Source organism: Stegostoma tigrinum, chromosome 7 (assembly GCF_030684315.1).
Source record: "Stegostoma tigrinum isolate sSteTig4 chromosome 7, sSteTig4.hap1, whole genome shotgun sequence".
In the NCBI taxonomy this organism is placed as follows: Eukaryota; Metazoa; Chordata; class Chondrichthyes; order Orectolobiformes; family Stegostomatidae; genus Stegostoma; species Stegostoma tigrinum.
In genome coordinates, this window is record NC_081360.1 from 108,169,848 (window position 1) to 108,196,637 (window position 26,790).

General features: G+C 46.0%; 1 protein-coding gene across 1 annotated transcript in view; it reads right to left on the bottom strand.

Annotated features, from left to right (window-relative positions):
* The window catches only part of xrcc5 (X-ray repair complementing defective repair in Chinese hamster cells 5), a 296,785-nt gene that overhangs the window by 130,576 nt on the left and 139,419 nt on the right, over nucleotides 1–26,790 (bottom strand). Inside the window, exons 7-8 of the mRNA XM_059647633.1 lie at nucleotides 25,049–25,163; nucleotides 23,087–23,225 (exon numbers count right to left, since the gene is read on the bottom strand). Of these exons, the coding sequence (XP_059503616.1) occupies nucleotides 23,087–23,225; nucleotides 25,049–25,163 (254 nt within the window). The remainder of the gene's footprint in view (nucleotides 1–23,086; nucleotides 23,226–25,048; nucleotides 25,164–26,790) is intronic.

Below are 26,790 nucleotides of genomic sequence, written 5' to 3' on the forward strand. Positions count from 1 at the left end.
TCTAGGTATTTCTTCATCAGCATCCCCTACAGCTACTGCACAACCTCCTTGTGTTTAAACTCCATCCCTCTAGCAATGAAGGGCAATATTCTATTTGCCTTCTTAATTATCTGCTGCACCTGCAAACCAATGTTTTGTGATTCATGCACAAGGACATCTAGGTTCCCCTGCACAACAGCACGCCTCAAATTTTCACCACTTAAATAACAGTCCATTTTGTTGGAAATGGATGACCTCACATTTACCAACATTGTACTCCATCTGCCAGATCCTTGCCCAATCACTAACCTATCTTTGTCCCTCTGCAGATTTTCAATGTATTTACTGAAGATGTGATGAATGATGGGAGTCGGGAATGCAGCGAGGATCAGAGGGCCCTTGGTATTCCAACTGGACAGGTAGGTAAAGTCATTCAGAAAGCATATGGGTTACTTGTCTTCATTAGTTCAGGATAGAGTTTAAGAGCGGGGAGTTTATGCTGAACTGTATAAAACACTAGTTAGACCACAGCTAGATTATTGTGTATAGTTCTGGAATCCACATTATAGAAGGGATGCAATAGCAATAGAGAAGGTGCAGGGGAGATTTACAGAATGCTGCTTGCACTGGAGAGCTTCAGTATTGAAAGAAAGATTGAACAGATTGGAATGGTATCAGTGATAATGGGAACTGCAGATGCTGGAGAATCCAAGATAATAAAATGTGAGGCTGGATGAACACAGCAGGCCCAGCAGCATCTCAGGAGCACAAAAGCTGACGTTTCGGGCCTAGACCCTTCATCAGAGAGGGGGATGGGGTGAGGGTTCTGGAATAAATAGGGAGAGAAGGGGAGGCGGACCGAAGATGGAGAGAAAAGAAGATAGGTGGGAAGGAGAGTATAGGTGGGGAGGTAGGGAGGGGATAGGTCAGTCCAGGGAAGACGGACAGGTCAAGGAGGTGGGATGAGGTTAGTAGGTAGGAGATGGAGGTGTGGCTTGGGGTGGGAGGAAGGGATGGGTGAGAGGAAGAACAGGTTAGGGAGGCAGAGACTGGTTGGACTGGTTTTGGGATGCAGTGGGTGGAGGGGAAGAGCTGGGCTGGTTGTGTGGTGCAGTAGGGGGAGGGGACGAACTGGGCTGGTTTTGGGATGCGGTGGGGGAAGGGGAGATTTTGAAGCTGGTGAAGTCCACATTGATACCATTGGGCTGCAGGGTTCCCAAGCGGAATATAAGTTGCTGTTCCTGCAAACTTCGGGTGGCACTGCAGGAGGCCCATGATGGACATGTCATCTAAAGAATGGGAGGGGGAGTGGAAATGGTTTGCGACTGGGAGGTGCAGTTGTTTATTGCGAACCGAGAGGAGGTGTTCTGCAAAGCGGTCCCCAAGCCTCCGCTTGGTTTCCCCAATGTAGAGGAAGCCACACCGGGTACAGTGGATGCAGTATACCACATTGGCAGATGTGCAGGTGAACCTCTGCTTAAGCAGAGCCACATTAAGCAGAGGTTCACCTGCACATCTACCAATGTGGTATACTGCATCCACTGTACCCGGTGTGGCTACCTCTACATTGGGGAAACCAAGCGGAGGCTTGGGGACCGCTTTGCAGAACACCTCCGCTCGGTTCACAATAAACAACTGCACCTACCAGTCGCAAACCATTTCCACTCCCCCTCCCATTCTTTAGATGACATGTCCATCATGGGCCTCCTGCAGTGCCACAATGATGCCACCCGAAGGTTGCAGGAACAGCAACTCATATTCCGCTTGGGAACCCTGCAGCCCAATGGTATCAATGTGGACTTCACCAGCTTCAAAATCTCCCCTTCCCCCACCGCATCCCAAAACCAGCCCAGTTCGTCCCCTCCCCCCACTGCACCACACAACCAGCCCAGCTCTTCCCCTCCACCCACTGCATCCCAAAACTAGTCCAACCTGTCTCTGCCTCCCTAACCTGTTCTTCCTCTCACCCAACCCTTCCTCCCACCCCAAGCCGCACCTCCATCTCCTACCTACTAACCTCATCCCACCTCCTTGACCTGTCCGTCTTCCCTGGACTGACCTATCCCCTCCCTACATCCCCACCTATACTCTCCTCCCCACCTATCTTATTTTCTCTCCATCTTTGGTCCGCCTCCCCCTCTCTCCCTATTTATTCCAGAACCCTCACCCCATCCCCCTCCCTGATGAAGGGTCTAGGCCTGAAACGTCAGCTTTTGTGCTCCTGAGATACTGCTGGGCCTGCTGTGTTCATCCAGCCTCACATTTTATGATCTTGAACAGATTGGATTTGTTTTCCTTTGAGCTCCGTTGATTGACAGGAGACTTATTCAAGATGTAGAAAATTATGAGGGGCATAGTCAGGGCAGACAGGAAAAAAATTTCCTCTTGACGGAGGGATCAATGGCCAGGGGACACTGGTTTAAGGTTTAAGCAGAAGGTTCTAGGAGATATGACGAAAATGTTTCTCCCAGATGGCAGTGAGAATCTGGAACACATTGCCTGTAAGGGTGGGAGAGGCAGAAACCCTCATAACATTTGAAAAGCACCGCGATATGCACTTGTGATGCTATGGCACACAGGGCTATGGGCCAAATGTTAGGAAATGGGATCAGAATAGTTACGTGGGTAATTTTGACTGGAATGGTGGTGATTGGGTAAAGGGTCCAAATCTGTGTTGATCTTACAAAGATACAGAGTTATACAGTAATACAGCATGGAAACAGGCCCTATGGCCCAAACTGATCCATGCTGATCATGGTGCCCACTCAGCTAGTTCCAGTTAGAACAAGAACAAAGAACAAAGAAAACTACAGCACAGTAGAACAGGCCCTTCGGCCCTCCATGCCTGCAGCGATAGAGATCCTCTGTCTAAGCCTATCTTCTATTTTCTAAGGGTCTGTATCCCTTTGCTCCCTGCCCATCCATGTACCTTTCCAGATACATCTTAAAAGACACTAACGTGTCTGTGTCTACCATCTCCGCTGGCAACGCGTTCCAGGCACCCACCACTCTCTGCGTAAAGAACGTTCCATGCATATCTCCCTTAGTTTCTTCCTCTCACTTGGAATTCATGACCCCTAGTAATTGAGTTCACCACTCTGGGAAAAAGCTTCTTGCTATCCACCTTGTCTATACCCCTCATGATTTTGTAGGCGTCAATCAGGTCGCCCCTCAATCTCTGTCTTTCTAATGACAACACCCCTAATCTACTCAACCTTTCTTCATAGTCAGCACCCTCCATACCAGGCAACATCCTGGTGAACCTCCTCTGCACCCTCTCCAAAGCATCCACATCTTTCGGTAATGTGGCGACCAGAACTGTACACAGTACTCTAAATGTGGCGAACCAAAGTCCTATACAACTGTAACGTGACCTGCCAACTCTTGTACTCAATACCCCGTCCGATGAAGGAAGGCATGTCGTATGCCTTCTTGACCATCCTATTGACCTACATTGACACCTTTCAGAGAACAATGGACCTGAACACCCAGATCTCTCTTTTCATCAATTTTCCCCAGGATTTTTCCGCAGGTCTCCGCCCAAAACGAAAGTTTTTGTGCTCCTAAGATGCTGCTTGGCCTGCTGTGTTCATCCAGCTCCACACTTTGTTATCTCGGATTCTCCAGCATCTGCAATTCCCATTATCTCCATCTCATACCCTCTTTTTCCTCTTCTGATTTCCCTCTGGAGTGAGCTCCTGTACTTCTTATAGTCATCTAGGCATTCACTTGAGCCTGATAGCTTAGACTCAATGTATGCAGCCTTCTTTTTCCTGACTAGAGCCTCAATATCTCTGATCAGCCGCGGATCCCTAAAGTGCCAGCTCACCCTAACAGGAACATACTGTCCTTGGACTCTTGACATTATACTTTAAAAAGCCTCCCATTTGTCAGTCATTCCTTTTCCTTCAAACAGATTCACCAAATCGGCCTCTTGCAAATCCTACCGAATGGCCCCAATGTTGTCCCCGCTCCACTTCAGCACCATAACCTGGGAACCCGTCCTTTCTTTTTCCATCTCTTTCCACAACTATGTTAAAACTGAGACAGTTATGGTCACTGGACCCAAAGTGCTCTCTGACTGACACTTCAGTCACTCGCCCAACCTCCTTTCCTAAGACGAGGTTCATTGTTGCACCCTCCTGAATAGGATCCTCTACATATTGATTTAGGAAACTTTCTTGGACACATTTGACAAATTCCACCATGTCCAGGGCTTTTACACCCTGGGTAGCCAAGTCAATAAAGGGGAAATTAAAATCTCCAACGAATTCTACGCTGTTATTCCTACAGGTATCTGCAATCTCTCTACACATCTGCTCCTCTAGTAGCCAATGGCCTATTTGGCGGTCTATTATACAGTCCCAACTGAGTGACCAGCCTTTTCTTGTTTCTGAGTTCGAAACATATGGCATCATTTAATGACCCTTTTAAGAATATCCTGTCTAAGCACTGTTGTTATGTCCTCCCTTATGAAAAGCAGTGGGGCACAGGTCTCTGGCACAGAGTCTGTCCCTGCTGCTCAAAAGGGAAGGGGGAAGAGGAGCAGAGCATTAGTCATTGGGGACTCCATAGTGAGGGGGACAGATAGGAGGCTCTGTGGGGACGAGAGAGACTCACGGTTGGTGTGTTGCCTCCCAGGTGCCAGGGTGCATGATGTCTCTGATCGTGTTTTTGGGATCCTTAAAAGGGAAGGGGAGCAGCCCCAAGTCGTGATCCACATAGGCACCAACGACATAGGCACGAAGAGAGATGGGGATTTAAGGCAGAAATTCAGGGAGCTAGGATGGAAACTGAGAGCTAGGATGAAGAGAGTTGTTGTCTCTGGTTTGTTGCCCGTGCCACGTGCTAGTGTGGCGAGGAACAAGGAGAGAGGGGAGTTGAACATGTGGCTACAGGGATGGTGCAGGAGGGAGGGTTTTGGATTCTTGGATAATTGGGGCACTTTCTGGAGTAGGTGAGACCTCTACAAGCAGGATGGTCTTCATCTGAACCAGAGGGGTACCGATATCCTGGGGGGGAAATTTGCGATGGCTATTCGGGTGGGTTTAAACTAATTCAGCAGGGGGATGGGCACCAAAATTGTAGTTCGACTATAGAAAAGGTTGAGAGTAGGGTGGTCCGAAATAAAGCTTCAGGGAAGCAAGATGCACTGGCAAGCAAGAAGTTGGATTGAAGTGTATCTACTTCAATGCCAGGAGCATCCGGAATAAGGTGGGTGAACTTGCAGCATGGGTTAGTACCTGGGACTTCGATATTGTGGCCATTTCGGAGACATGGATAGAGCAGGGACTGGAATGGTTGTTGCACGTTCCGGGAATTAGATGTTTCAGTAAGAACAGAGAAGATGGTAAAAGGGGTGGAGGTGTGGCATTGCTGGTCAAGGACAGTATTACAGTTGTAGAAAGGATGTTTGGGGACTCGTCAACTGAGGTAGTATGGGCTGAGGTGAGAAACAGGAAAGGAGAGGTCACCCTGTTGGGAGTTTTCTACAGGCCTCCGAATAGTTCCAGAGATGTAGAGGAAAGACAGCAAAGACGATTCTCGATAGGAGTGAGACAGACAGGGTAGTTGTCATGGGGGCCTTCAACTTTCCAAATATTGACTGGGAACATGATAGTATGTAGATAGGACAACAAGGGGCGAAGCCACTTTAGATTTGGTAGTGGGTAATGAGCCCGGTCAGGTGTTAGATTTGGAAGTAGGTGAACACTTTGGTGATAGCGATCACAATTCTGTTATGTTTACTTTAGTGATGGAAAGGGATAAGTGTATACCACTGGGCAAGAGTTATAGCTGGGGGAAAGGCAATTATGATGAGATTAGGCAAGATTTAGGGAGCATAGAATGGGAAAGGAAACTGCAGGGAATGGGCACATTAGAAATGTGAAGCTTATTCAAGGAAAAGCTCCTGTGTGTCCTAGATAAATATGTAACTGTCAGACAGGGAGGAAGCTGTAGAGTGCGGGAGCCGTGGTTTACGAAGGAGGTGGAATCTCTGGTCAAGAGGAAGAAGAAGGCTTATGTTAGGATGAGATGTGAAGGCTCAGTTAGGGCACTTGAGCGCTACGAGGCAGCCAGGAAAGACCTAGAGGGAGAGCTCAGAAGAGCCAGGAGGAGACATGAGAAGTTGTTGGCGGATAGGATCAGGGTAAACCCGAAGGCTTTCTATAGGTATTTAAGGAATAAAACAATGACGAAAGAAAGATTAGGTCCAATCAAGGATAGTAGTGGTAAGTTGTGTGTGGAGTCAGACGAGATGGGGGAAGCGCTAAATGAATATTTTTCAACAGTATTCACTCTACAAAACGACACTGTTGTCGAGGAGAATAATGAGATGCAGGCTACTAGATGAGGTGGGATCGAGGTTCACAAGAAAGAGGTATTAGAAATCCTTCAGAGGGTGAAGATAGATAAGTCCCCCGGGCCAGATAGGATTTATCCTAGGATCCTCTCGGAAGCCAGGGAGGAGATTGCCGAGCCTTTGGCATTGATCTTTAACTTGTCATTGTCTACAGGAATAGTGCCAGACGACTGGAGGATAGCAAATGTGGTTCCCCTGTTCAAGAAGGGGAGTAGAGAAAACCCTGGTAATTATAGACCAGTGAGCCTTACCTCAGTTGTTGGTAAAGTGTTGGAAAAGGTTATAAGGGACAGGATTTATAATCATCTAGAAAAGAATAAATTGATTAGCGATAGTCAGCACGGTTTTAGGACATAGAACATAGAACAGTACAGCACAGAACAGGTCCTTCAGCCCACGACGTTGTGCCGACCATTGATCCTCATGTATGCACCCTCAAATTTCTGTGACCATATGCATGTCCAGCAGTCTCTTATATGTCCCCAATGACCTTGCTTCCACAACTACAGCCGGCAACACATTCCATGCTCTCACAAATCTCTGTGTAAAGAGCCCGCCTCTGACATCCCCGCTGTACTTTCCTCCAACGACCTTAAAACTATGACCCCTCGTGTTAGCCTTTTCTGCCCTGGGAAATAGTCTCTGGCTATCAACTCTATCTATGCCTCTCATTATCTTGTATACCTCAATTAGGTCCCCTCTCCTCTTCCTTTTCTGCAATGAAAAGAGTCTGAGCTCAGTCAACCTCTCTTCATAAGATAAGCCCTCCAGTCCAGGCAGCATCCTGGTAAACCTCCTCTGAACCCTCTCCAAAGCATCCACATCTTTCCTATAATAGGGCGAACAGAACTGGACGCAGTATTCCAAGTGCGATCTAACCAAAGTTTTATAGAGCTGCAACAAGATCTCACGGCTCTTAAGCTCAATCCCCCTGCTCATGAACGCCTAAACACCATATGCTTTCTTAACAACCCTGTCCACTTGGGTGGCCATTTTAAGGGATCTATGTATCTGCACGCCAAGATCCCTCTGTTCCTCCACACTGCCAAGAATCCTATCCTTAATCCTGTATTCAGCTTTCAAATTCGACCTTCCAAAATGCATCACCTTGCATTTATCCAGGTTGAACTCCATCTGCCACCTCTCAGCCCATCTCTGCATCCTGTCAATGTCCCGCTGCAGCCTACAACAGCCCTCTATACTGTCAACGACACCTCCAACCTTCGTGTCGTCTGTAAACTTGCTGACCCATCCTTCAATCCCCTCATCCAAGTCATTAATAAAAATTACAAACATTAGAGGCCCAAGGACAGAGCCCTGTGGAACACCACTCACCACTGACTTCCAGGTAGAATATTTTCCTTCTACTACCACTCGCTGTCTTCTGTTGGCCAGCCAATTCTGTATCCAAGCAGCTAAGTTCCCCTGTATCCCATTCCTCCTGATCTTCTGAATGAGCCTACCACGGGGAACCTTATCAAACGCCTTGCTGTAGTCCATATACGCCACATCCACAGCTCGACCCTCATCAACATTTCTCGTCACATCCTCAAAGAACTCGATAAGGTTTGTGAGGCATGACCTGCCCCTCACAAAGTCGTGTTGACTGCAATGTGAAGGGAAGGTCATGCCTCACAAATCTTATTGAGTTCTTTGAGAAGGTGACCAAACAGGTAGATGAGAGTAAACCAGTTCATGTGGTGTATATGGATTTCAGCAAGGCGTTCGATAAGGTTCCCCACAATAGGCTATTGTACAAAATGCGGAGGAATAGAATTGTGGGAGATATAGCAGTTTGGATCGGAAATTGGCTTGCTGAAAGAAGACAGAGGGTGGTAGTTGATGGGAAATGTTCATCCTGGAGACCAGTTAGTAGTGGTGTACTGCAAGGGTCGGTGTTGGGTTCACTGCTGTTTGTCATTTTTATATTTGACCTGGATGAGGGCGTAGAAGGATGGGTTAGTAAATTTGCAGACGACACTAAGGTCGGTGGAGTTGTGGATAGTGACGAAGAATGCTGTAGGTTGCAGAGAGACATAGATAAGCTGCAGAGCTGGGCTGAGAGGTGACAAATGGAGTTTAATGCAGACAACTGTGAGGTGATGCACTTTGGTAGGAGTAACCAGAAGGCAAAGTACTGGGCTAATGGTAAAATTCTTAGTAGTGTAGATGAGCAGAGAGAGCTCGGTGTCCATGTACACAGATCCTTGAAAGTTGCCAACCAGGTTGACAGGGCTGTTAAGAAGGCACACAGTGTTTTAGCTTTTATGAATAGAGGGATCGAGTTCCGGAACCAAGAGGTTATGCTGCAGCTGTACAAAACTCTGGTGCGGCCTCACTTGGAGTATTGTGTACAGTTCTGGTCACCGCATTATAAGAAGGATGTGGAAGCTTTGGAAAGGGTGCAGAGGTGATTTACTAGGATGTTGCCTCGTATGGAGGGAAGGTCTTATGAGGAAAGGCTGAGGGACTTGAGGCTGTTTTCATTAGAGAGAAGAAGTTTGACAGGTGACTTCATTGAAACATATAAAATAATCAGAGGGTTAGATAGGGTGGATAGGGAGAATCTTTTTCCTCGGATGGTGATGGCGAGCACGAGGGGGCATAGCTTTAAATTGAGGGATGAAAGGTATAGGACAGATGTCAGAGGTAGTTTCTTTACTCAGAGAGTAGCAAGGGAATGGAACGCTTTGCCTGCAACGGTAGTAGATTCGCCAACTTTAGGTACATTTAAGTCATCATTGGATAAGCATATGGACATACATGGAATAGTGTAGGTTAGATGGGCTTGAGATCGGTGTGACAGGTCGGCACAACATCGAGGGCCGAAGGGCCTGTGCTGTGCTGTAATGTTCTACAGTCTATGTTCTACGAAAAGGACAACTCCTGCTCCTCGCTTCCTTGTACTTCTGTCATGCCTGTAACTTCTATCCCTGGAACAATGAGCTGCCAAGCCTGCCGTTCTCTCAGCCATTTTTTGTTATGGCTGTAAAATCCCTGTCCCCAGAGCCGATCGATGCTCTGAGCTCATCTGCTTTACCAGTCAGGCCTTGTGCATTGAAATAAATGCACTCAAGACCAGATCTCTTTTTCATCCTTTTACTGACTTGCTCTCGGTGGCGAATGTATTTTCCCCTGACTTCTCAATGGCCTCTGTCTTAATCAAAATCCTGCACACCTCCACTTCTACCGCCACCTCCACCTCCACCTCTAACAATAGACAATAGGTACTGGAGTAGGCCATTCGGCCCTTCAAGCTAGCACCACCATTCATTATGATTATGGCTGATCATCCACAATCAGTATCCTGTTTCTGCCTTATCCCCATAACCCTTGATTCCTCTATCTTTAAGAGCTCTATCTATCTCTTTCTTAGAAGTATCCAGACAGTTGGCCTCCACTGCCTTCTGGGGCAGAGCATTCCATATATCCACCACTCTCTGGGTGAAGAAGTTTTTCCTCAACACTGTTCTAAATGGCCTACCCCTTATTTTTAAACTGTGTCCTCTGGTTCTGGACTCACCCATCAGCAGAAACATGCTTCCTGCCTCCAGAGTGTCCAATCCCTTAATAATCTTGTAAGCCTCAATCAGATCCCCTCTCATCCTTCTGAACTCAAGTGTATACAAGCCCAGTCACTCCAATCTTTCAACATATGATAGTACCGCCATTCCGGGAATTGACCTCGTTAACCTACACTGCACTCCCTCAATAGCAAGAATGTCCTCCCTCAAATTTGGAGACCAAAACTGCACACAATACTCCAGGTGTGGTCTCACCAGGGCCCTGTACAGCTGCAGAAGGACCTCTTTGCTCCTATACTCAATTCCTCTTGTTATGAAGGCCAGCATGCTATTAGCTTTCTTCACTACCTGCTGTACCTGCATGCTTGCTTTCATTGACTGATGTACAAGAACACCTAGATCTCGATGTTCTTCCCCTTTACCTAACTTGACTCCATTGAGATAGTAATCTGCCTTCCTGTTCTTGCCACTAAAGTGTATAACCGCACATTTATCCACATTAAACGGCATCTGCCATGCATCTGTTCACTCACCCAGCCTGTCAAAGTCACTCTGCGTTCTCATAACATCCTCCTCACATTTCACACTGCCACCCAACTTTTTGTCATCAGCAAATTTGCTAATATTACTTCTAATGCCTTCGTCTATATCATTAATATATATCGTAAACAGCTGCGGTCCCAGCACTGAACCTTGTGGTACCCCACTGGTCACTGTGTGCCATTCTGAAAGGGACCCATTTATCACTACTCTTTGCTTCCACAACAACCACCACCCACCCAACTCCCCCCCCACCCCAACCCTTCCTGGTCCAAGAGCAACCGTCCCTCTATTCCTCCTCTACAGGTCACCAGAAACAATCCTAATGATCCAGGAACAGAAAATCCTGCCCCATACACCAGCTCCACAGCCATGCATTCATCTAGTCTATCTTTCGATTTCTATCCTCACTGGCGCATGGCACTGAAAGTAATCAGGAGATCACTTCCCTTGAGGTCCTGCTTTCTAACTTTTTACCTAACTCCCTATACTCATTTTGCAGGACCCCATCGCTTTGTCTACCTATGTAATTTGTATCAATGTGCACAATGACCTCTGGCTGTTTACCCTCCCCTTCAGAATGTTCTGCAACCACTCAGAGACATTCTTGATAATGGGAACTGCAGATGCTGGAGAATCAAAGATAATAAAATGTGAGGCTGGATGAACACAGCAGGCCCAGCAGCATCTCAGGAGCACAAAAGCTGACGTTTCGGGCCGGGACCTAGGGCTCTCTGATGAAGGGTCTAGGCCCGAAACGTCAGCTTTTGTGCTCCTGAGATGCTGTTGGGCCTGCTGTGTTCATCCAGCCTCACATTTTATTATCAGAGACATTCTTGACCCTGGCACATAGGAGGCAACACACCATCCTGGTGTCTCTTCTGTGGCCACAGAAGATACAGATGAATTGTTCAGAAGGGCAGATCAGTGGCAGTTGGAATTTAACCCTGATAAGTGTGATGGGATGCACTTTGGAGGAAGGAATAAGACAAGGGTTCACTCAATGACTGGCAGGACCACAAAGCTCAGAGGAATAGAGAAGCCTTGAGGTGCTTGTCCACAGATCACTGAAGGTGGCAGGAGTGGTTAGTAGGGTAGTTAAGAAGGTATACAGCACCTCAGTAGAGGCACTGAATGTAAGAGCGGGGAGTTTATGTTGGATTTGTACAGAACTCTGGTCAGGTCACAATACGGGGTATTGTGTGCAGTTCTGGTCACCACATTAAAGGAAGGATGTGATCCAACTAGATGGGGTGCAGAGGATATTCACTAGGATGTTGCTTGGGCTACAGCCATTTAGCGATGAAAGGAGGCTGAATAAGCTCAGGTTGTTTTCTTTGGAGCAGAAAAGGCTAAAGAGGGGTCCTGATTGAAGCCATAGCGAGTTCAAGATTTTCCTCATTTTTCCTACGGTGAAAGCTTTTTCCTAGGGTGGAGGTAGCTTTTACGAGAGAACATAGTTTTAAAGTGAAAGGAGGTAGATTTCGGGGAGACGTCAGAGGTAGGTTCTTTGCTGGAGAGGGTAGTGGAGTCGGCCTCATTAGGGGCATTTAAGTGGCTATTAAATAGGCACATGGATGATAGTATAAGGGAGCGGTGGAGGTTAGACAGACCTTAGGTTTAGAGTAAGATTTTGGCACAGCATTGTGGGTCGAAGAGCCTGTACTGTGCTGTACTGTTCTATGTTCTTGTGTACTGGTTAAAGGATGAGATGAACACTAAAGTAAGGGAGGACATTAGTCTGGACAATGTGGAATCTGTATAGGTGGGGCTGTGGAACACCAAAGGGAAAAAGACTTTAGTAGGAGTTGTGTACAGACCACCAAACAGTAGTTGTGATATTGAGGACTATACCAAACAGGAAGTTAAAGAAGAATGCAGTAAGGGTACAGTAATTATTATGGGTGACTTCAATCTACATATTGACTGAACAAACCAAACTGGCAGCAATGCAATGGAGGAAGGATAGTTTCCTCGACCAGTATGGTGAGGAACCAACTACAGAGCAAGCCAATATAATAAAATGTGAGGCTGGATGAACACAGCAGGCCAAGCAGCATCTCAGGAGCACAAAAGCTGACGTTTCGGGCCTAGACCCTTCATCAGAGAGGGGGATGGGGAGAGGGAACTGGAATAAATAGGGAGAGAGGGGGAGGCGGACCGAAGATGGAGAGTAAAGAAGATAGGTGGAGAGAGTATAGGTGGGGAGGTAGGGAGGGGATAGGTCAGTCCAGGGAAGACGGACAGGTCAAGGAGGTGGGATGAGGTTAGTAGGTAGCTGGGGGTGCGGCTTGGGGTGGGAGGAAGGGATGGGTGAGAGGAAGAACCGGTTAGGGAGGCAGAGACAGGTTGGACTGGTTTTGGGGTGCAGTGGGTGGGGGGGAAAGAGCTGGGCTGGTTGTGTGGTGCAGTGGGGGGAGGGGACGAACTAGGCTGGTTTAGGGATGCAGTAGGGGAAGGGGAGATTTTGAAACTGGTGAAGTCCACATTGATACCATATGGCTTCAGGGTTCCCAGGCGGAATATGAGTTGCTGTTCCTGCAACCTTCGGGTGGCATCATTGTGGCACTGCAGGAGGCCCATGATGGACATGTCATCTAGAGAATGGAAGGGGGAGTGGAAATGGTTTGCGACTGGGAGGTGCAGTTGTTTGTTGTGAACTGAGCGGAGGTGTTCTGCAAAGCGGTCCCCAAGCCTCCGCTTGGTTTCCCCAATGTAGAGGAAGCCGCACCGGGTACAGTGGATGCAGTATACCACATTGGCAGATGTGCAGGTGAACCTCTGCTTAATGTGGAATGTCATCTTGGGGCCTGGGATAGGGGTGAGGGAGGAGGTGTGGGGACAAGTTTAGCATTTCCTGCGGTTGCAGGGGAAGGTGCTGGGTGTGGTGGGGTTGGAGGGCAGTGTGGAGCGAACAAGGGAGTCACGGAGAGAGTGGTCTCTCCGGAAAGCAGACAGGGGACCACTCTCTCCGTGACTCCCTTGTTCGCTCATTTTTCCATCCCCTCCCCTGTCTGCTTTCCGGAGAGACCACTCTCTCCGTGACTCCCTTGTTCGCTCATTTTTCCATCCCCTCCCCTGTCTGTTGTTCGCTCATTTTTCCATCCCCTCCCCTGTCTGCTTTCCGGAGAGACCACTCTCTCCATGACTCCCTTGTTCGCTCATTTTTCCATCCCCTCCCCTGTCTGCTTTCCGGAGAGACCACTCTCTCCGTGACTCCCTTGTTCGCTCATTTTTCCATCCCCTCCCCTGTCTGCTTTCCGGAGAGACCACTCTCTCCGTGACTCCCTTGTTCGCTCATTTTTCCATCCCCTCCCCTGTCTGCTTTCCGGAGAGACCACTCTCTCCGTGACTCCCTTGTTCGCTCCACACTGCCCTCCAACCCCACCACACCCGGCACCTTCCCCTGCAACCGCAGGAAATGCTACACTTGTCCCCACACCTCCTCCCTCACCCCCATCCCAGGCCCCAAGATGACATTCCACATTAAGCAGAGGTTCACCTGCACATCTGCAAATGTGGTATACTGCATCCACTGTACCCGGTGCGGCTTCCTCTACATTGGGGAAACCAAGCGGAGGCTTGGGGACCGCTTTGCAGAACACCTCCGCTCAGTTCGCAACAACCAACTGCACCTCCCAGTTGCAAACCATTTCCACTCCCCCTCCCATTCTCTTGATGACATGTCCATCATGGGCCTCCTGCACTGCCACAATGATGCCACCCGAAGGTTGCAGGAACAGCAACTCATATTCCGCCTGGGAACCCTGCAGCCATATGGTATCAATATGGACTTCACCAGTTTCAAAATCTCCCCTTCCCCTACTGCATCCCTAAACCAGCCTAGTTCGTCCCCTCCCCCCACTGCACCACACAACCAGCCCAGCTCTTCCCCCCCACCCACTGCATCCCAAAACCAGTCCAACCTGTCTCTTCCTCCCTAACCGGTTCTTCCTCTCACCCATCCCTTCCTCCCACCCCAAGCCGCACCCCCAGCTACCTACTAACCTCATCCCACCTCCTTGACCTGTCCGTCTTCCCTGGACTGACCTATCCCCTCCCTACCTCCCCACCTATACTCTCTCCAACTATCTTCTTTACTCTCCATCTTCGGTCCGCCTCCCCCTCTCTCCCTATTTTTTCCAGTTCCCTCTCCCCATCCCCCTCTCTGATGAAGGGTCTAGGCCCGAAACGTCAGCTTTTGTGCTCCTGAGATGCTGCTTGGCCTGCTGTGTTCATCCAGCCTCACATTTTATTATCTTGGAATTCTCCAGCATCTGCAGTTCCCATTATCTCTGATACAGAGCAAGCCATCCTAGACTGGATATTGTGTAACCAGAGAGGATTAATGAGCAACATTGTGGTATGTGGCCCTTTGGGGAAAAGTGACCATAATATGGTAGAATTCTTCATTAAGATGGGGAGTGATACAATTAAATCTGAAACTAGGGTCCTGAACTGAAAGAAAGCTAATGTTGCTGGTATGCATTGTCTAGGATAAACTAACCAAAGATACTTAAGGAGTTAATAGTGGATAGGCAATGGCAGACATTTAAAGAACACATGGATGAACTTCAACAATTGTACATCCCTGTCTAGTATAAGAGTAAAACAGGGAAGGTGGCTCAACCATGGCTAACAAGGAAAATTAGCAACAGTGTTAAGGCCAAAGAGGAGGTATATAAATGGATCAGAAAAAGCAGCAAACCTGAGGACTGGGAGAAATTCAAAATTTAGCAGAGGAATACAAAGGTTTTAATTCAGGAAAGGAAAATAGAATATAAAAGTAAGCTTGTAGAAAACATAAAAAACTGACTGCAAAAGCTTCTATAGATATGTAAAGGGCAACAGACTGGTGAAGACAAATTAAATCCCTTGCAGTTAAAATCAGGTGAATTTATAATGGACAATAAAGAGATGGCAGACCAGTTGAACAAATACTTTGGATCTACCTTCACTCAGGAGGACACAAATAACCTTGAGGAAATGCGAAAGGACAGAGAGAGTCAATCATGAAGGAGGAACTGAAGGAAATCTTTATTAGTCAGGAAATGGTATGGGGAAACTGATGGGATTAAAACCCGATAAATTCCCAGGGCCTGATGCTCTGCATCCCAGAAGACTTAAGGGAAGTGGTCCGAGGAATAGCAGATGCATTGGTGATCATTTTCCAGCATTCTATAGATTCTGGAAGAGTTCCAATGGACAGGAGGGTAGCTAATATAAGCTCCATTCTTGGTAAAAGGAGGGAGAGAGAAAATGGGAAATTGTAGGCCGGTTCACCTAAAATTGGTGGAAGGCAAAATGCTGGAGTCAATCATTAAGGATGTAATAACTCAGCATTTAGAAAGCAGTGACAGAATCGGTCCTAGTCAGAATGGATTCATTAAAGGGAAATCATGCATGATAAATCTTCCGGAATTTTTTAAGGATGTGATCAGAAGAGTAGACAATGGTAAATCAGTAGATGTTGTGTATCTGGACTTCCAAAAGGCTTTGGACAGGGTTCCACACAAGAGGTTAGTGAGGAAAATTAAAGCTCATGGTATCGGTGGTAACGTATTGACATGCCTATAAACTCTGTGGCTGTGTGCTTTTCTCACCCACCACATCTGACGAAGGGGCTGTGCTGTGAAAGCTTGTGATTTCACATGAACCTGTTAGACTTTAACCTGGTTTTGTGTGACTTCTGATTTTGTCCACCCCAGTCCAACACCAGCACTTTTTAGAAGTTATCTTTTACCTTTCCTGGACATAACCGTAGAACGCAAAAGCAATGGGGAACTCCAGACTAGCATACATAGAAAGGCCTCACATAAGGACCAAATACTCAATTACACTAGCAACCATCCCAACGCCCATAAATGGAGCTGAGTCAGAATACTATTTAAATGAGCCACAACACATTACAGACACCCAGAACAATGCAAAGCAAAACAGGAACATTTATGCAGAGTCTTAAAAAAAACGGACACCCAAAAAATACAATCTGCCGTTACCTCTGAGACAGGAAGACACAACATGGCCAGAATCACATCTCTCTACCATAAATCAGTGATAGAACATAGAACATTACCGCACATAGAAACGTAAGGCATTTGATAAGGTTCCCCATGGTAGGCTCATTCAGAAGGTCAGGAGGAATGGGATACAAGGGAACTTAGCTGCTTGGATACAGAATTGGCTGGCCAACAGAAGACAGCGAGTGGTAGTAGAAGGAAAATATTCTGCCTGGAAGTCAGTGGTGAGTGGGGTTCCACAGGGCTCTGTCCTTGGGCCTCTACTGTTTCTAATTTTTATTAATGACTTAGATGAGGGGATTGAAGGATGGGTCAGGAAGTTTGCAGATGACACAAAGGTCGGAGGTGTCGTTGACAGTATAGAGGGCTGTTGTAGGCTGCAGCGGGACATTGACAGGATGCAGAGATGGGCTGAGAGGTGGCAGATAGATAAATGCGAGGTGATGCATTTTGGACAGTCGAATTTGAAAGCTGAGTACAGGATTAAGGATAGGATTCTTGACAGTGTGGAGGAACAGAGGGATTTTGGTGTGCAGATACATAGATCCCTTAAAATGGCCACCCAAGTGGACAGGGTTGTTAAGAAAGCATATGGTGTTTTGGCTTTCATTAACAGGGGGATTGAGTTTAAGAGTCGTGAGATCTTGTTGCAGCTATATAAAACTTTGGTTAGACCGCACTTGGAATACTGCGTCCAGTTCTGGTCGCCGTATTATAGGAAAGATGTGGACGCTTTGGAGAGGGTTCAGAGGAGGTTTACCAGGATGCTGCCTGGACTGGAGGGCTTATCTTATGAAGAGAGGTTGACTGAGCTCGGTCTCTTTTCATTGGAGAAAAGGAGGAGGAGAGGGGACCTAATTGAGGTATACAAGATAATGAGAGGCATAGATAGAGTTGATAGCCAGAGACTATTTCCCAGAGCAGAAATGGCTAGCATGAGGGGTCATAGTTTTAAGCTGGTTGGTGGAAAGTATAGAGGGGATGTCAGAGGCAGGTTCTTTACGCAGAGAGTTGTGAGAGCATGGAATGCGTTGCCAGCAGCAGTTGTGGAAGCAAGGTCATTGGGGTCATTTAAGAGACTGCTGGACATGCATATGGTCACAGAAATTTGAGGGTGCATACATGGATCAATGGCCGGCACAACATTGTGGGCTGAAGGGCCTGTTCTGTGTTCCATGTTCCATGTTCTATGTACAGCACAGTACAGGCCCTTCGGCCCTCGACGTTGTGCCGACCTACCATACCAATCTGAAGCCCATCTAACCTACACTATTCCATGGATGTCCATATGCTTGTCCAATGACGACTTAAATGTACTTAAAGTACTACTACCGTGGCAGGCAAAGCATTTCATACCCTTACTATTCTCTGAGTAAAGAAACTACCTCTGACATCTGTCCTATATCTTTCACCCCTCAATTTAAAGCTATGCCCCCTCGTGCTCACTGTCACCATCCTAGGAAAAAAGCTCTCCCTATCCGCCCTATCTAACTCTCTGATTATCTTATAGGTCTCAATTAAGTCACCTCTCAAACTTCTTCTCCCTAACGAAAATAGCCTCAAGTCCCTCAGCCTTTCCTCGTAAGACCTTCCCTCCATACCAGGCAACATCCTAGTAAATCTCCTCTGCACCCTTTCCAAAGCTTCCACATCCTTCTTATAATGCGGTGAACAGAACTGTAGGCAATATTCCAAATGCGGCCGCACCAGGGTTTTGTACAGCTGCAGCATAGCCTCTTGGTTCCAGAGCTCGTTCCCTCTATTAATAAAAGCTAAAACACTGTATGCCTTCTTACAACCCTGTCAACCTGGGTGGCAACTTTCAAGGATCTGTGTATATGGACACCGAGATCTCTCTGCTCATCTACACTACCAAGAATCTTACCATTTGCCCAGTACTTTGCCTTCCGGTTACTCCTACCAAAGTGCATCACCTCACACTTGTCGGCATTAAACTCCATTTGCCACCTCTCAGCCCAGCTCTGCAGCTTACCTATGTCTCTCTGTAACCTACAACAGCCTTCGTCACTATCCACAACTCCACTGACCTTAGTGTCGTCTGCAAATTTAATAACCCACCCTCTACGCCCTCATCCAGGTCGTTTATAAAAATGACAAACAGCAGTGGGCCCAACATCGGCCCTTGCGGTACACCACTAGTAACTGGACTCCAGGATGAATATTTTCCATCAACTACCACCCTCTGCCTTCTTTCAGCAAGCCAATTTCTGATCCAAACTGCTATATCTCCCACAATACCATTACTCCGCATTTTGTACAATAGCCTACTGTGGGGATCGTTATCGAACACCTTGCTGACATCCATATACACCACATCATCCGGTTTACTCTCATCTACCTGTTTGGTCACCTTCTCAAAGAACTCAATAAGGTTTGTGAGGCACGACCTATCCTTCACAAAACCGTGCTGACTATCCCTAATCAATTTATTCTTTTTGACATGATTATAAATCCTATCTCTTATAACCTTTTCCAACAACTGAAGTAAGGCTCACTGGTCTATAATTACCAGGGATGTCTCTATTCCCCTTCTTGAACAGGGGAACCACATTTGCTATCCTCCAGTCGTCTGGCACTATTCCTGTAGACAATGACGAGTTAAAGATCAATGCCAAAGTCTCGGCAATCTCGTCCTTGGCTTCCCAGAGGATCCTAGGATAAATCCCATCCGGCCCACGGGACTTATCTATTTTCACACTTTGTAGGATGTCTAATACCTTTTCCTTGTGAACCTCAATCCCACCTAGTCTAGTAGCCTGTATCTCAATATTCTCTTTGACAACATTGTCGTTTTCTGGAGTGAATGCTGTTGAAAAATATTCATTTAGTGCTTCCCCTACCTCTTCTGACTCCATAAACAACTTCCCACTACGATCCTTGTCTGGCCCTAATCTTAGTCTCGTCATTCTTTTATTCCTTAAATACCTATAGAAATCCTTAAGGTTTACCCTGATCCTATCCGCCAACAACTTCTCATGTCTCCTCCTGGCTCTTCTGAGCTCTCTCTTTAGGTCTTTCCTGGCCACCTTGTAACCCTCAAGCGCCCTAATTGAGCCTTCACATCTCATCCTAACATAAGCCTTCTTCTTCCTCTGGACCAGAGATTCCATCTCCTTCGTAAACCATGGCTCCCGCGCTCTGCAGCTTCCTCCCTGCCTGACAGGTACATACTTATGTAGGACACACAGGAGCTTTTCCTTGAATAAGCTGCACATTTCTCAGGTGTCCATCCCCTGCAGTTTCCTTCCCCATCCTATGCTCCCTAAATCTTGCCTAATCTCATCGTAATTGCCTTTCCCCCAGCTATAAATCTTGCCCAGTGGTATACACCTATCCCTTTCCATCACTAAAGTAAACATAACAGAATTGTGATCGCTATCATCAAAGTGCTCACCTACTTCCAAATCTAACACCTGGCCGGGCTCATTACCCAGTACCAAATCTAATGTGGCTTCGCCCCTTGTTGGCCTGTCTACATACTGTGTCAATTATGATATTTCAGAGATGACCACAAGACTACTCAGACCCCTACAGTAGCCCACAAGCCGACAACAATCTTATGACAGCTACTGACAAATGTAAAGGATCCAAAACCGGGAAAACTGGGGTAATGTACAAAATACCGTGCAAGGACTGTGAGAAACACTACATAGGCCAAACCAGAAGAAAATTGACAATACGGATACATGAACACCAACTAGCCACCAAGAGACATGAGCCATTCTCACTTGTTTCAGTGCACCCGGACAATGAGTGACATGAATTCACCTCGGACAACACATCTATAACCACGCAAGCCACTCAGAGACAGGCCAGGGAATTCCTGGAGGGCTGGTATTCCAACCAGAACTTCATCAGCAAACACATTGTATTAGACCCTGTGTACAAACCACTGAGACACAAAACTGGAAGTAATGCCAATCATCTCAGCAAACCGGACATATAAGTAACAAGTGGACAGCTTCACCAGAGGCACATTGATGACATTACCTAGCAGAGTGACAAAACGCTTGCAACCAAACCCACCAGCTCGGCGGGCATGTCTACAACATCAAACCCCAACACCAGGAGCGTCACATCAATGTATTAACATGGATAAAGAACTGGTTGGCAGACAGGAAACAGAGTTGGAATAAATGGGTCTTTTTCAGAATGGCAGGCAAAGACGAGCAGGGTACCGCAGGGTTCAGTGCTGGAACGTCAGCTGTTCACAATATACATTAAAGATTTGGACTTTGGAGTTGAATGCAATATCTCCAAATTTGCAGATGACACTAAGCTGGCTGGCAGTGTGTGCCGTGAGGAGGTTGCTAAGAGGCTGCCAGGTGACTTGGGCTGAGTGGGTAAATAGTTAGTAAAAGCAATATAATGTGGATTGTGAGGTTATCCACTTTAGTTGCCAAAACAGGAAGGCAGATTATTATCTGAATGGTGGTAGTTTAGGAAAAGGTGAGGTGCAACGAGACCTGGGTGTCATGGCGTAACAGTTGCTGAAGGTTGGCATGTAGGCGCAGCAGGCCGTGAGGAAAGCTAACAGCATGCTGGCCTTCATAGCAAGAGGGTTTGAGTATCGGAGTAAGGATGTCCTCCTGCAGTTATACAGGGCCTTGTGAGGCCACATGTTGAATATTGTGTGCAGTTTTGATCTGAGTCCGAGGATGGGCATTTTTCCTATTGAAGGAGTCCAGCGAAGGTTCACCAGGCTAATTCCCACAATGGCAGGAGTGACAGATGAAGAAAGAATGGATTGGCTAGGCTTGTACTCACTGGAGTTTAGAAGAATCGGGAGGGAGGGTGGGGATCTCATAAATCCTGATGGGTCTGGACAGGATAGATGTGGGACTAATGTTCCCGATGTTAGGGAAATCCAGAACTATGGGTTACAGTCTAAGAATAAGGGGTAAGCCATTCAGGACTGAGATGAGGAAGGATTTCTTCATACAGAGTGGTGAACCAGTGGAATTCTCTCCCACAGAAAGCTATTGGGGCCAGTTTGCTAGATATATTCAAGAGTGAGCTGGATGTGGCCCTCGTGGCTAAAGGGATCAAGGCTTCTGGGGCGAAGGCAGGAATGGGATACTGAGATTGCATGATCAGCTATGATCGTATTGAAAGGTGGTGCAGGCTCAAAGTACTGAATGGCCAACTCCTACACCTATTTTCTACGTCTCCACATCTACATAGGGCAATTAACAGTCAACCACATTGCTGTGGATCTGAAGTCATACGTAGGCCTGACCAGGTAAGGATGGCGGTTTTCTTCCCTAATGGGCATTAATGAATCAGACGGAATTTTCTTACAATCAACACTGGATTCATGATCAATATTAGACTCTTAAATCTTGACTTTTTATTGAATTCAAATTCCACCATCTATTGTGGCGTGATTTGAACCAGGGTTCCCAGAACCCCAGCTGGGTTTTTGGGTTAATTGTCTAGCAAAAATGCCATGAGGCTACTGCCTGCCCCAGTGGTGGTTAGAAAGCAGTTGTAATAATCTTAAAGTAAAAGGCAGGAAATTTAGAGAGGATTTGATGAAAAGAATTTTCACCAAGAGGGTGGTAGGAATCTGGAATGCATTGCCTTGGAGGGTAGTTGAGGCAGGACACCTCACTGCCTTTAAAAATTACTTGGACCAGAACTTGAAATATCATGACAGTCAAGGCTAAGTGTCCAGTATGGGAAAATGGGACTAGTGTAGGTAGCAATATATCTTGATAGTACAAACCTGATGGGCTGAAGGGCCTCTTCTGTGCAGTATGATTCTATGATCCTCCTCTCTACCTTTACCATTAAGCTGTGGGATCAACCCTGACTCTAGAGTGTAGGTGCAGCACCAGGCAAATGAGGTGTCAACTTGTTCACACATGACTGCTTGCATTTCAAGCAGCAGAAGCAATATGTAACAGACAGGGCTACATGATCCCACAATAAATGGATCAAATCTAAACTGTAGACCTATCATGTCCAACCACGAATGATGTTGGACAACTGAATAACTAACTGGAGGTGGAGACTTCACAAATGTTCCAACATCAACAGTGGGGACAGCCCACCACATCAGTGCAAAAGACAATGCTAAAACATGTGCGTTCATCTTCAGACAAAAGCACTGAGTTGATGATCCTGAGATCCTCTGCAAAGGACCTGGTGAGCAAGTCAGTCTTTTTTTTAAATTTAGTAACTAGATAATTTACTTTGAAGAAAGTTTATGGAGTGATAAATATCTTACACCTCACAGAGAGAACTGCCCTGCCCTTGAAAGATACAGAGCCTTTTCTAACCACCTGAAGAGAGAGATATTTCATCTTTAAGGACTGCACTAAAGTGTCTGCCTGGATGGTGCGCTTACAGGTTTACAATGAAGCTTGAAACCAAGAATTTCAGTCTTATTTGTCAGGGTCTTGATAGTCGACAAGGTTAATACATACAGGTTCCCCCCTTCAACTTTCAGCCAAGTTACCTCTCTTACAAACCATTTACCCTTAAGACACACTTGTTCAACCTCACCCTATACAACATCTAACAACAAAACTAAGACAAGATGAGGTTAGCAATGTGCAGCTTAGGAAAGGTACAAAGAGTGACGATATGATTTAACAAGGACGAAATGGTGGGATGGTAAGAACAGACGGTACCTTGAATGGTGTCCTCCTTTGAAACTTCAGTCTCATTATCATCATTTAAGCAGTAAACGGTCTCCTTCCTCACATCCTCCTTTCGCAGAGTCTTGGCATCAACAGACATCCAGCTTTTCTTTACTTTCTCTTCAGTCATCTGTTTGAAGAATTTTACATCTAAAGATCTGATTGTCAAACATTATATCTTTAAAGGGAAAGTTGCTGGGCACAATGCATTAAATGCTTTAAACATGCATTCTTACCCACAATTAGGATTGTTACCTTTATCTCCTCCCAATTTATATGCTTTAAAATTAAATTACCCACTTAACTAATTGTCTGTATGTGGAGGTGTATCACAGTTGATGTACTGATGGCAAGTGTCAAAAAAACATAACCCATTTGTTTGTGTGCACAGTTTTGGTCCCCTTATTGTGGAGGGATGTAAATGCATTGGAATGATAACTGGGATGATACCTGGAATAAACAGAATTTTAAAAAATTTGTTCACAACATTAAGGGCTGTTGGCTAGGCCACCACTCACTGCCAATTCCTAATAGTTTAGAGGGCAAAGAGACAAGTATCATCCACATTGTTGTGGTTTTGGAGTCACATGTAGGCTTACTGGATAAAGACAGCAGATTGCTTTTTCTAAAAGACATCACTGAAACAGACGGGATTTTATGACAATTGACAGTTGTTATGTGTTCTTCATTGGGCAAGCTCTTTATGCAGATTTTCATTGAATTCAAATTTCATTATCTGCTGTGGTGGGATTAAAGTCCATTTGCCCAGAATAATAATCTGGGATTACTAGCCCAGCGATGTTATCACTACACCACTGCCTCTCCTTGTTTTATGAAGATAGGTTACATAGGCTGGTTTTGTTTCCATTGGCGTTTAGAAGAATGAGGGGTGACTTGATAGAAGGAGGAAAGTTTAAGGGATATATGCGTGGAAAATTCTTTATGCAGAGGATGGTGGGTGCCTGGAACACGTTGCCAGCGGAGGTGGTAGACGCACACACGTTAGCGTCTTTTAAGATATATTTGGACAGGTACATGGATGGGCAGGGAGCAAATGGGCACAGACCGTCAGAAAATAGATGACAGGTTAGACAGAGGATCTTGATCGGCGCCGGCTTGGAGGGCCGAAGGGCCTGTTCCTGTGCTGTAGGTTTCTTTGTTTTTGTATTCAGATCCTGAATGGTCTTGGCAAGGTGGACTGTAAAGAATACAGTCGAGTCAGTACAGGGGCTGTTGTTTGCCCTTTCATTGAATTACCTCTGTGTAAAAAAAAAACTTTCCTTGCACATCTCCTTTAAACTTTCTCTACCCTCTCAACTCAAATGTATGTCCTTTTCAAGGGAGAGAAGAATTTTTTTCTCTCAGCGACTTGTTCAACTTTGAAACTATTTGCCTCTGAAGGCAGCAGAGATGGAGTCATTGAATGTTTTAATACAGGTGGACAAGTTCTTGTTTGGCAGAGAAATCAATGGTTATTGGGGTAGATGGGAATGTGGAATTCAAATCCTAAAGAGATCAGCCATAATTTTATTGAATAGTTGAGGCAGGTTTGAGGAGCTGAATAGTCTACCTTGCTCCTATTTCACATGTTTTCATCGTGGACACAGTTACAGGGCCTACTGCACGCATTTAGAAAATCTTCAGCAAAGTAGAAATCACAACATTGGCTTAAGACCAGTTAGGGAAAAATCATTCCAGGCAAATAGCCTCATAATGTCATGCATGCTCTGTGCTGCTCCCCCAGCTCAAACACACCAATCTCTCCTTCTGTACAAACACAGTCCGTCCTCCACAATTCCCTCTCCACAAAAAACACTGCAATGACTTAAATCCCTCAACAATAGACATTGTACTACACCCTTCCCCAAAACAGTGAACTTCTCCTCCCAACTTCCAAAAACTGCAGTGTTGTTTTCCAGTTCCTTCTACTTTAGTACAAAATGTGCAACTCACTGCTTTGTAGCCCACGATGTTGATGGTTATTCTGGAGCCAATGGTGAGCTGACATGGCCATGCCATGGGTCTCCTTTCGATTTTCTTAAATATGGACAACCGTTCCATGCTTTCTCTGGAACCAGAAGAAAAAATTAAAGAAAGAGAAAACAGGAGTACAAGTAGGTTATTTAGTTCTTCACCTGACGAAGGAGCAGCATTTCGAAAGCTTGAGATTTCAAATACATCTGTCACACTATAACCTAGTGTTGTGTGACTTTTGACAGCGTCCACCCCATTGCAACATCAGCAATTGCACATTTGGCTCTTCAAACCTGCTCTGTCATTCATTATTATCATGCTGACCATGGAACTCTGTAGCCTATTTCCACTTTCCCCAGATATCATAGAACATAGAACATTGCAGCACAATACAGGCCCTACGGCCCTCGATGTTGTGCCGACCTGCCATACCAATCTGAAGCCCATCTAACCTACACTATTCCATGTACGTCCATATGCTTGTCCAATGATGACTTAAATGTACTTAAAGCTGGCGAATCTACTACCGTTGCAGGCAAAGCGTTCCATTCCCTTACTACTCTCTGAGTAAAGAAACTATCTCTGACATCTGCCCTATATCTTTCACCCCTCAATTTAAAGCTATGCCCCCTCGTGCTCGCTGTTATCATCCTAGGAAAAAGGCTCTCCCTATCCACACTATCTAGCTCTCTGATTATCTTATATGTCTCAATTAAGTCACCTCTCAGCCTTCTTCTCTCTAACGAAACAGCCTCAAGTCCTTCAGCCTTTAAGACCTTCCCTCCATACCAGGCAACATCCTAGTAAATCTCCTCTGCACCCTTTCCAAAGCTTCCACATCCTTCTTATAATGCGGTGACCAGAACTTTACGCAATACTTCAAGTGCGGTTGCACCAGAGTTTTGTACAGCTGCAGCATATCCTTTGATCCTTTTATTCCCAAGTGCTATATCCAACTCCTTCTTGAAATCATACAATATTTTAGCCTTGACTGCTTTCTGTGGTAGCAAATTTCGCAGGTTCACCACTTTCTGGGTGAAGAAATTTTTTCTCAACTCAGACCTAGATGGCTTACCCTGTATCCTTAAGCTGTGACCCCTGGTTCTGGATTCGTCAGCCATTGGGAACATCTTTTTTGCATGTGCTCTGTATATCCCATTCAAATTCTACAGGTTTCTATGAGATCTCCCTGACTCCTCCCATTCTTCTGAACTTCAGCAAATACAACACTAACTGATTCAAGCTTTCCTCATACATCTGTGGAGAAAGTGATGGCCCAGTGGTATTATTGCTAAATTATTAATTTAGAAACTCAGCTAATGCTCTGGGGACCCGAGTTTGAATCCTGCCATAACAGAATAAACACAACTTTTTAAAAAATATGGAATTAAGAATCTACTGATGATTATGATATCATTGTTGACTGTTGGAAAAATTCATCTGGCCTACTAATGTCCTTTAGGGAAGGAAATCTGCCATCCTTACTTGGTCTGGCCTACACGTGACTACAGATCCAGAGCAATGTGGTTGACTCTCAACTACCCTCTGAAATGACCTAGCAAAGCATTCAATTGTAACAAACAAAGTCTCAAAAAAGAAATGAAACTGGACGGATAACCTGGCATCGACCTAGGCACCAGAAAAGACAAGGGCAGAAACAGCACATTTGACCCTGCAAAGTTCTCGCTATTAACAATTCTGTGGTGTTTACTTTAGTGATG